Source organism: Crocodylus porosus, unplaced genomic scaffold (assembly GCF_001723895.1).
Source record: "Crocodylus porosus isolate Cpor-Errol unplaced genomic scaffold, CroPor_comp1, whole genome shotgun sequence".
Taxonomy (NCBI): Eukaryota; Metazoa; Chordata; order Crocodylia; family Crocodylidae; genus Crocodylus; species Crocodylus porosus.
Window position 1 is genome coordinate 5,258,036 of NW_017728926.1, and position 11,525 is coordinate 5,269,560.

Here is an 11,525-nt window from a genome sequence, read left to right on the forward strand (position 1 = left end):
ATCCCATCCTGTTCTCATCCGCCCACCCCTGTAACCTGTCCAGATCTAGTTATAGCCTGTCCCTCCCTGCCAGCGTCCCCACTTCTCCCCACGTCTTAGTGTCATCTGCAAATTTGAACAAGGTGATTTTTACCCCCTCATCCAAGTCGCTGATGAAGATGTTGAACAATGCCGGCCCGAGGACCGAGCCCTGGGGGACCCCACTGCCCACGTCATCCCAGGTTGAGAAGTACCCATCCACTACCACCCTCTGGGTGCGGGGGGGTTCCCCGCTGGATTCATAGGGTTCTCTGCCCTCTCAAGGGCAGCGGCTGTTTCTTGCAATGTGTTTGCAGCATGTCAGGCACAACAGCGCCATGATCTCAGCTGGCGCTTCTCTAATGGACAAAAGTGGGAACTGTTAATAGTTCAAATGTTCAAATTTTTCCTTACTATTTATTAAGGTATTATAGACATACAGATGTGTATACATGTAAATACAAGTGGTTCGTGTGGAGAATTACCTTGAGCAGCAAAATAATTTTGGCTTAGCAGATTTTAAATATGGCAACAAAGCACAAAGCTTTCCTAGGGCTTAGGCTGTAGCCACAGGGCCAAGGAGAGGGTCAGAGCAGGTGGACAGTCCTGCCTCAAGAAGGGTAAGGGAATGTACCTTGGGAAGGTTTTACATCTGGTTATGTTTTAGGGGGCAGAAAATGAACACAAGGGCTGTGCAGTACTTAAGCTCTGGTACTCTGCTCCATCAGCCCAGCCAGCTCCATAGGGAGAAAAATGGTGCTGAGGACTGGTAATATATCATGCATCTTTTCCTGACTTCAGCAAAGATACAACATTTGCAGTTGATTGAAAGCAGGACTTTCAGCCTATCCTGTTTACTACAAGTTTATAACATGCATTTGAATGTTTGGATCTTTAGATCTTTGGGTCTATCAGAAACGACCTTCCAAGAAGCTTGGAGGTTCTGCAGTCACCATCAAGAGATATTCTGATACTTCAGGACAAAGGTTGATTCTGGGGAAAGTTTTGGATTGTACATGTTCACCATTTAAATACAGTCCTTGTTCACTTCCCTCTTTCTTTCTTTGGTTTTTTTTTTTTTTTTAACCTGCTATATATTCTGGACATACCCTGTAGAGAATAGAAGATGCAGGACCTGATGCAAAGGCCCTAACAGAAAGACTACCACTAATTTCCAGAGGCTTTAGATCAAGTGCACTAATAACATACATAGCAAAAATAGGGGTCCTAGGATGGAAGTGCTGGAGGGATGTAGACTGGTGCTAAAATCCTGTATTTGGCTGGGAAGATTCCCTTGAAAGAACCACTGTGGAGTCTAAACTCCTCTCCCCATTGCTGCCTCTCATTTTTCCTTACTATTTATTAAGGTATTACATACATGTACATGCACAGAGGAGGGAAGGCCATGGGGATAAGGCAGTAGATGGTGGATCCAGAATGTCTAGTCTCGAATCTTGGCTCTTCCTCTTGCCTAGCTTTGGGCAAGTCAATTAATATCTCCATGTCTCAGCTGCCTGTTCATAGAGTCTCACCCTTAAGTTCTGTCAGCTGAATATTACTAGGACTATTTTTAGCAAGTCCCTCATTTGTATCACTGATTATAATGTCTGATCATAATGTTTTAAAATACTAAAGGGAAATGGTCTGTATTGGCTACAATGCAACAAATAAGAAGGCTTTTCCATCTCTAATTTTAATGGCTCCTTGACAGGATATACAGCATTAGAAAGAGCCTCCTGTCAAAGGACATGAATGCTGAAACTCAGAACAAAAAAGCACAACTTAAACTTGATTCATTTTAATTGCAAAGGCAAGAACTACTTCTGTCCTGAGCAGACAATGTCTAGGATTACCTAAGTTCCCCTTAAAAGCACCTTCTTTGGACAACACTTGGTCCAAATTCCTTGTAATCAGCCGCAGTGACCCACATTTTCTTGAAGCTGCTCAAGGAAGTGATTATAGAAGCCCCAATCCATGAAGAAAACCACCTCTCTGCGGGTGCTATAATCTTCATAGGGACTCCTTTGGGAACCTGATATTCTAGTTCTTTAAAAATCCGCTCATCTAGTCCAGGAAAGAGGGATGAACCACCAGACAGCAACATGTTCCCATACAGAGCACTGCGAATGCTGGAGTCACATTTTGTGACACTTTGGGAAATCATCTTCAGAAGGCCTGGCCCAGCGTTGCCAACATTGTTTGGCTCGAAGAGGATCTCTGGTGCTTGGAAGAGTGCACTGCCAATCCTGACTTCAGCCCCATCAGGAAGCCTATATACCTTTCTGATCTCCTCTGGCCTCCTAACTCGTTCTTGGTGTGGCTCTGGAGCCACATAGCATAACTTCTCCTTGATGTCTTCTACAATGCTCTTCTCAGGGAGTTTTGCCAGCCATGGCTCTGTTTTCAGAAGCAACTTTGTAAAATACTCTGTGATATCCTTCCCAGCAATGTCTAGCATGGAGACAGCATGGGGCAAACAGTATCCTTCATAGACTGGCACTGTATGGGTAACGCCATGTCCACTATCAATCACCATTCCAGTGACACGGGCCGAGGCATACAGAGACAATATGGACTGAACAGACAAATAGAAAGCAGGCACCCTAAACCGTTCAAACATCAGCTGGGTCAGTTTTTCTCGGTTCTCCACTGGATTCATAGGGATCTCAGTCATGAGCACTGGCCTCTCAAAGGCTTTTATGCACAGTTCATGGTCATAAACATGTTTCCATAGCTTCTCTACTTTATCCCACGAGGTAATTATTCCACGTTCAATGGGGTACTTCAGGGACAGCACATCCTGCTTTTCCCGGGCCTCTTCTCCCACATAGTGCTCCTTCTGATCAGCTCCTAACACAGACGCTTTGGCTTTAGGGTGGCCTGTAATAGAAGGAATGACGTGTCTTGGGCCAATCTCTCCTGATAGACCAGCCTTACACAGGCCTGACCCATTGTCAAAAATTGCAGCTGGGATATCTAATGGCTTGACATTAAACATTCTTCCAGCCTTCCCCCAGAAAACTTAACTGCCCTCTGAAAAAGGTTGCTCCTTGTGGTTTGAGGACATACCTCCCAAACACATTTCTTCAGGTTCACAATACAACAGGCCCAAACAGTCTCCAGTATCTAGAAACACAACTCCTATTTTTGGCTGGCATTCAGGATAATCTCCACTTACGTGGTGACCAGCTCAGCATTTCCAGTGCTGACCTCTTCACCACTTAACAATGGATGAGGTAGATCATGACTGTGTGGTGACCATTATGACAGAGGTAGATTTATACAAGCCTTCACTGTAATAATTCATTTGGTCACTTTGTTTCAGGAGATCATTAAGTTAATACATTTTAAAAGCTTCAGAAGGAGCTAGGATCATTGATGAATCTGAAGTGCACTGATTCATAAAGCAAGAGCCCAGCTGGTTTCATGAAGCACCGAGCAGTTTGAATGGTTGAGAGAATTTAGGGTCCTCTGTTCAGTTTTTACTGAGTGCAATTCCTTCTCCTTTATTTAACCCTGATCCCAGCCAACCAGCACTTCTGTGGCTCCTGGCAGTTACTTTTCACTCCAGTGCTGCTTCACTCACCCCTTAGACAGCTGGTAAGCTAAGGGCCTGGCAGAAAGCAGTTCATCATTTTGCCTTCCCTAGGGATGCCTGTGAGCTTACAGTTTGTAAGGATCTTCTTTAACTTCTGATACGGATGTATTCATTGGCTAAGCATGTCCAGGGAAGTGCAAGCATCTTTCTTTCATGATCATTTTTCCTTTTGCTGTTGATGCAGTGAAATTTGTGCCCAGAACAGAGCATGGAGACGCCTACATTTGGAAGATGCGTTCAGAGCATTGTTGGATTCACAGCTCAGAGCAACACGCTGCTGAGGGAGGACAGGATCGCATCACCTCCTCCTGCGTTGAGGGAGAATGCTCTACATGTCCATATACCAGCAAGGCAATAGCACAGCATTAGGGGTCCAGCCTTTAAATCCAGGAGGTCAAAAACTGTCTGATATGACACAGAGTTTATGAGTATTATGACGAACCATGACAAGGGGAAAAATAATACCCTTTCCTTTGTAGAAGACCCAGAATTCTAGCTGGCATAACTATTATTTGCATTACAGTAACACCATGAGCCTTAGGCATGGAGCAGGACCAGCTTGTGCTATTCACTGTACAGACACAGGAGGGAAGGAAGGTCCCTGCTCCAAAGACCTTACACTCGAAGATCAGCACAGGAGACAACAGATGAAGGGCTGCAAGGAAACACTGAGATAATAATAGTAGCACAATAGGCTGCTGTTTGGGTATAGTAGCCAAACGGTTACTTTTTGTGGCTATTGTGGCCAACGAGAGAGATAAGAAGGGATCTGAAGCAGAAGAATGATGCAGTTTTGCAGTGCTTTACAACAACTGGCCCCCAAGGATGGGAGGCAGCACAGGAAAAGTGCAAGTTTTCTTAATTCTGCACCAGCTACAGGACTCAACATTTCTGAAAGGTGCAACATGTAAAATCAGGTACTGAGACACCAAACAGGAAGAAAGCAGGATGTCCATTACCAGCTCCTTTGCATTCCTAGAGCGTGCTTCACATGAACGGGATCCTAGTATTGAAGACAACCAGACCTATGCTATCCCTGCTGCCCCCAACCATCCGGCAATGCCCTGCTCCATTGCTATATGGTTAAGGTCCCCTTAGTCCCAATTCTGGTTTTGACTTGTTTTTCTTAAAATTCCTTCTGAGAAGAAGGAATACTTGAGGGAAGGGCAAAGTATTCAGCCAGCAGTGAGAAACAATAGTTCTCATTGACCCCCACCCAGCGAAGGAGCAGCATGGATGTCTGCAGGGAGACTCATCGAATCTTCTTCCAGCGAAAAGATGGTATATGGGAATGAGGGTTGGAAGGCATGACACTATGTAAAAATTAAAGGGGATGATAGGATACTGTGTCTCATGGAGGGTGAGAGGAAAATAAGATGTCTAAGACCCACTGTAAACAAACTGGTGTGTTTCTAATGTTTTATTTTCTTTGAGGTTTGGGCAGCCAATAAATACATGAACAGCTGTTGCATCTTCTGGCTCACATCTCATTAGATTTCTTGATCATCACTTGTTCCAGCAAGACATTTGTTCAGTGGGACAGTCCCTTTAAAAGCATTTCCTGTGCACTACTGCTGCTCCAAAATCTTGGTAATCACTGACGGTAACCCACATTTGTTTGAAAGATGTCAGGCACGTCAGGATGGAAGCCCCAATCCACACGCAGTATTTCCTTTCAGGAGGTGCGATGATCCTTACAGACATCCCAGGAGGGACCTGCAGCTGCATCTCCTTCAGGATGCGCTCGTCGAGGCCAGGGAAGAGGGTGGAGCCACCAGACAGCAGCACATTTCCATAGAGGTTCCTGCGAACATCAATGTCGCATTTCATGACGCTGTTGAAAATCATTTTGTGCACCCCAGGGGCTTCGATACCAATGTTAGCAGGCATGAAAAGGGTCTCTGGGGCACGGAAGAGCTGACTGCCTATCTTGATGACATGCCCATCAGGCAGTTTGTACTCTTTCATGATTTCTTCTGGCGTGGCTTTCATTTCTTGAACTGGATCTAATGCTACGTAGCACAACTTCTCCTTGATGTCTTTCACAATTTCCCTCTCAGCTGTGCTCACAAAGGAATGCCCGCTTTCCAGAAGGAGCCTCATAAAGTACTCAGTGATATCCCTGCCTGCAATATCCAGCCTTGAAACGGCATGGGGTAAGCAGTAGCCTTCATAGATGGGCACAGTGTGGGTGACACCATCTCCACTGTCCATTACTATCCCCGTGGTACGTGCTGACGCATAGAGCGCTAGTGTTGCCTGGACTGCAACATACATCGCCGGCACCTTGAAACCTTCAAACATGATCTCCGTCATTTTTTCCCGGTTCCGTAGAGGGTTCAGCGGGGCTTCCGTCAACATCACTGGCCTTTCGCTGGCTTTGATTCTCAGCTCGCACTCATAGACGTGTCTCCAGATCCTTTCCATGTCATCCCAGGACGTCACTATGCCATGGTCAATTGGATAATTCAAGCTTAAGACACCCCTTTTGGATTGGGCTTCTTCACCAATGTAATATTCTTTCTGTCCAGCTCCTAGCATTGTAGCTTTGGCTTTTGAGCGGCCAACAATGGCTGTAATAACTGACCTTGGTGCACTGTCCCCTGCAACACCAGCCTTGCACAACCCAGATCCATTGTCAAAGATCACAGCTGGGATATCTAAAACTTTAGGGTCAAACATTCTTGGAACAATTTGCTGCTCACCTGAAAGCTGTGTTCGTGAGGTCTAACGTAAGCAGAATATTTGATCCTTAATGTTCTAGATCCTTGATGTCATATATGGCAGTGTCCTTTCGTTTCCCCAGGTTGCTTATAAGGCTGTTATGCGACTGACAAGTGCCAAGGCAGTTTTTCAAGGAATGTGCAGTTTGCTCTTTCTAACATGTCTGCCCTCAAAGACCTCACAATGGCCCAGTGAAGGCATAATGGACTTTGCTGGTGCATTGGCTAAGCCAGGGCAGCAATATCTTGATTGCTGACCCCAGACACACCACTACATAGACTCACAGAATTTGAAGCCAGAAGAGACTATTCAATCAACAAATCTGACCTCTATATCATGGGCCATTACATTTCACCCAGTCCAAAAGCATATATTCCAGAACAAGAAGTCAGAGTCAAGTTGAAGACATTCAGAGACGGAAAATCCACCATAGCAGCAACATATTTTTGTTCCTTAATATGAATCATAACTAAAATAATCAATCATTAATTTCAGTCCCAGTCTCTCAGGATTGCCCTTCCCTGCCTAAAGATGAAGACACTAATCCTTCCTTTATTTGTCTTGTCTGTTCAGACTGCAAACTCTTCCAGACAGGAACTGTCTGTATAGCAACCAGTGCAATGGGGCCCCTGATCCTGGTCGGGATCTCTTGGCAATGCTGAATACAAAGAAATCATAACATGTTACAAATGTGCACAGTGCTTTGCGGACAAGTAATGCACAATGGCTCCCAGCTCCCTCCCAACCTGCATTATTCTTGGTTTGCAAGACTGGGGGAAGTGTGCAGCTATGAATACACATTTTACTGTTTTTTCCCCTAAGCTCCACACGGACTCATTTTTGGACTATTGGCTATTAAAAGATCACTCTTGGATCTGTTTGCAAAGAGCATGCTTGAACATAATTAAACCTCTCCCATGTATCCACAGCTTTAACTAAGAGTCTGCAAATGCTGCCAACAGCTGTTGAAGATGGGAACAATTTCACTTCCTTGTAAGTGAATAGTGCCTGCAACAAGCAGAACCTTTCACTTAATCCTTTTCAGCCCCACACACAGAACTCCTTAAGTGAATTATGTTTAACAGACGAGGGTTACATTTGGCATTGGTTATGACATTCCACTTCTCCTTTTGGTCCTGCTTACTTATTTTCAAAGCCTTGCCTTCATAGTTAAAGCATGGTAGTGAAAATAATAACAATAATAAAAAGATCATTTCTGCTGTTTCCAGGACACTGACTTTCTTTAAATGATATTTGTTACGTAAGGAGATTTTCCTCACAGATCCCCTACCATGCCACGGACTGGTAATCTGTCTACAGAGAGGCTTCCCCCTTCCCATCCCATCCTTCCATTCAATGCATTATATGGGAGACATCTCTTTGGGAGTTTGAACCGTTTAAAATCCCCAGGCTTCAAATATCTGATTGAAGTTTTACTTCTATTTTCCCTTGGTTTTTTTTCTTCTTTTTTCTTGATGCTGTATTTTTGATCCAAGAGAAGATGTCCTACGGAAGGTCTCTGGACTATACCTCTGAATATACCAGGCCTGACAATTCAATACCAACTTCAAGGAAAATGTCCTTTGGAAAAAAATGACCAAATAACCAAGAGATTCTCTGCATGGTTTTAAATCCAGTGCAGATTCAATGTGATGGTGGCATCCATTAAATGTAATAGAATTTGCCAAGGTGCTAATGAATTAAAGAGGGTTATGAGTTGAAGCAGAGATATGGATTAAATAGAGGATTTCTAAAGTAAGTCAACAGCCTGTCTGTGTGGAGTTTTTTCCGTCCCAGTTGAACAACCAGAAAGAAAAGGCCATCTAATACACAATCAGCTCCAGGTATGTTTTTCCCATTTCAGCCTGGATTCCACACATGTTCATGTTAAATGCTGCTCTATCCATTTTAGCAACTTCTCTAATCCTTTTAATATTTGTGTACATATATTTCAGTGTGTGGCACACTTATTTCTGTGTGCACTTTTCTATTAATGTCAACAGGTGTCCTAATCATTTAAGAGGTTGTTATATTCATCGCACTGGAAGCCCCATTTAGTTCAGCATGTTCTGCATGCAGTTTACAGTGAAGTATTCAGTTATGAACATGATGTTTATTATTAAAACAAGAGAATTTTGACTGCAATTATAAAACAGTAGTTATACTGAGATGCTTGTACGCCCCTCTCGTCCCTCATATTGGCTGTACATTGTAAATCACCCTAACAAGGTTTCATGTGAACTAACTTTAACTTCAATCTCTGTAGTAACGTGTGAATTTGTCAGTCATGTTGACTGGAAGTATTGGGAAGAGAAGAACTCTACCCGTAGAACAAGTACAACATGGGGCAACAAAGGTTTCTAATGTTATTTGGACATATGGTTCACTCTGGTTTGGCAGGACCATATTGGTCTTTGAAGCTTGCCAACTACAGCCCTTCATGGAGGAAATGAAGGTCTACCAGGAAATGGGGAAAGACTGCCCATCTTCTACATAAACCACTGAAGAATAACTCCATGATAAAAATCTTTTGGTCACTTCTAATCAGGACAGGAAATGAACCTTTACCCAAGAGATACTTTAGAAAATTGTAGTATTTGCACTCCGCAAACTTTCTGCAGACACACAACATAAAAGTGCCAAAACAAGTGAATGATGTCCATTAGACACCAGATCTTAGAAATGAATGGGCATTATTCTTAAAGGTGTTCTAGTCCCAACTGAGGCAAAATGCCCATTAACTTCACCCAAGTCCAGATTTCAGTCCAGTACTTCAATGAAAGAGGATTGGGACAAAACCAAACCCATTCTAACTCTACTGCTTCCCTAAAGTTTCTACAGCAATCACATTTCAGTGGCTAATAGAGTGCTTACAAAATCTCAAACACATTGCTCCAAGCATGAGGTGACGTATCCATCATACACTTGACAAGCGTCTTGATGAACTGGTGTTAATGTCTCTTCCAAACAACAACTGAGCTTTGTCAGGCAAGACATCAGTGCCAATGTGTCAGGGTGTCTCTTTCTCCTCCTTTCTCTCTGTCTCTTCTCATGGATTCCCTCTAAAACGTCTATTATCTTTTTGAATTATAGTTTCCATGTTTGCTTTTATGGATGGGGAGAATGGATGCTGCGTCTGCTGGTCAGGGAAGCTTGTTTTTATGTTTCACATCTGTGATGGTGTGTCACACGACAGGATGATTGATACAGCTTTCAAAGCGGATTAAGCTGTAACTTTTAGACTATAGCAAAGCTTCAAAGAAAACACAGTCCTGTACCTTTCCTTTTCTTGATGGGACTTCCTTCTTAATCACTGCAGACTCCTGGAGCACCAATCCTGTATAAATATATCTTTAGATGGATGTAACCATAGACACAAAGATAACATACCATGATAGTGGAATACATGCTGCTACTGGGTATCAGAGATGCTTTGACAGCATCTCTTTCACATATGGAAAGAAAATTAATAGCTGATGTTTAAATTGTAATTCAAGAGATGGTTTTCAGACATCAGTAACCTTCAATAAGTTAAAAAAGGGGAACATAAAAGACACAGAGAATGACAAATTTAGAGCAAGTGGCACACACATACAATGATGGACATGTACCTTAAGGTGGAGAGAGAGGACATAGGTTGCAATGTACTGACTTTGTATGCAATATTATTACTCTTTAGTGGCTATTATTACTGCCAGCAAAGGTTGACTGTTAGAAGCCTGTGGTTTTTGCAGCTGAAACATTAAGGTTCTGGTCCTGTCCCCTGGTGCAAACAAGCATTTTAGGCAGCAAGTGTCTCTGTCAGCAGCATGTAGATTTGTGTAGTGTGTCCTTAGGCATCCAATACGAGTGTTTCAGGGAGATGAATGTACAGACCTAAAATGTCTGTGGAAGACAGGGTGTCTCAACCATTGGGAATTAGATGAGGGAGGGGAGCAGAGGTGAAGCAACGAAATACTACTGTTGACACTAGGAGAGGAAAGTCAATCACCAGCAACTTCTGTGTGCCTTGAAAGCACAGCCAGATGGTTCCCAGCACACATCCCATCACATGGTGAGTCTGGAATCATCTGCAGGAAGTTGTTTCTTCAGCACAGAAGAACAACACTTAATAGTTGCAACCAGTTGTTCTTATTAAAGGTCTAAAATTAATTTACCATTTAGCACTGAAACTGAGGTAGTGCCTGGAAGCTAACCTTGGCTGAAGCCCCACTGCACTGGGGACTACAGGAACGTATGGTAAATGGCAGTCCTGGCCCCAAAGAAATTAGTCTAAAGGACAAAGCGTAACAGGTGGGTCGTGGTACAAGAGTATAACAAAAGTGTTTGAGAGTGAACGGTTCTTAGCCAATGAGAAGCAATAATCACAATCACAGATGCTTAGTGCTAACAACTCTACAAGATTTCTTTCCTCACTTAGGAGATGTGTTTGATTGCTCCCATGCTTATTTCAATCTAAAGCCCCATTCTGCAATGTCTTCGTGACACTCCAAACATCCACAATACTCTTTGAAGTTGAATTTTAATGTGTTTATTGACATCAGTTATGATATTTCAAAACACATGGGCCAGAAATTGTTACCATGCGTCCCTAACGTTTCCAATAATCCCCATATAAAAACAAACTCTGCCTTCTGTGATGATTTTACATCTTCATGCTGACTCATTTGACTGTGTTTATTTAAACTCCTGTGCTTTTTTTTTTTAATTCAACACTTTTTGAATGTAAAACAACGGCCCATGTGCAATTCTCTCCATATGCAGATTTCAGATATACCAGCAGCCTTTTGTGCTTTCTTTTTATGGGCAGCATATGGACACTAATTTTTCTCTTCAATATTCACTGTAGAATGTGGATCTGAAATACGGATCTCTGTTACCAAATCTGCAGAGATCTCATACATGCAGCTTCTACTTCTCCTGTTAGAAAAGATCAGATCAGTGATAGTCCATACCATATGCTTCAGAAAAGGATGCAACAAACCTTACAGTAGGCATATATGTGATAACTGGGGCCGAAGAATTTTCCTTCTAACCCTTATTTCCTCCACAACCCCATCAAGAAAACTGGCTTAAGCTCACAGCAATGCATAAGTGCCCATAGTCCTTCCAAAACTTACTTAGTTTAGTATGTTCGTTCTATTACACCTTTGGATACTTTGGGTATCCAGTTAAATGTCAAATT

The 11,525-nt window shown here is 42.9% G+C and overlaps 2 protein-coding genes across 2 annotated transcripts; both read right to left on the bottom strand.

The window, feature by feature from the left end:
• Positions 1-1,882: 1,882 nt before the first annotated feature.
• On the bottom strand, positions 1,883-3,209 carry LOC109314227 (actin-related protein T2-like). The gene has a single exon (XM_019541257.1). It carries the CDS (start codon positions 3,014-3,016, stop codon positions 1,883-1,885), a length of 1,134 nt encoding a protein of 377 aa, XP_019396802.1. The 5' UTR covers positions 3,017-3,209.
• Positions 3,210-5,027: 1,818 nt separating this feature from the next.
• On the bottom strand, positions 5,028-6,459 carry LOC109314228 (actin-85C-like). Its single transcript, XM_019541258.1, has one exon. It carries the CDS (start codon positions 6,296-6,298, stop codon positions 5,165-5,167), a length of 1,134 nt encoding a protein of 377 aa, XP_019396803.1. The 5' UTR covers positions 6,299-6,459; the 3' UTR covers positions 5,028-5,164.
• Positions 6,460-11,525: the final 5,066 nt, after the last annotated feature.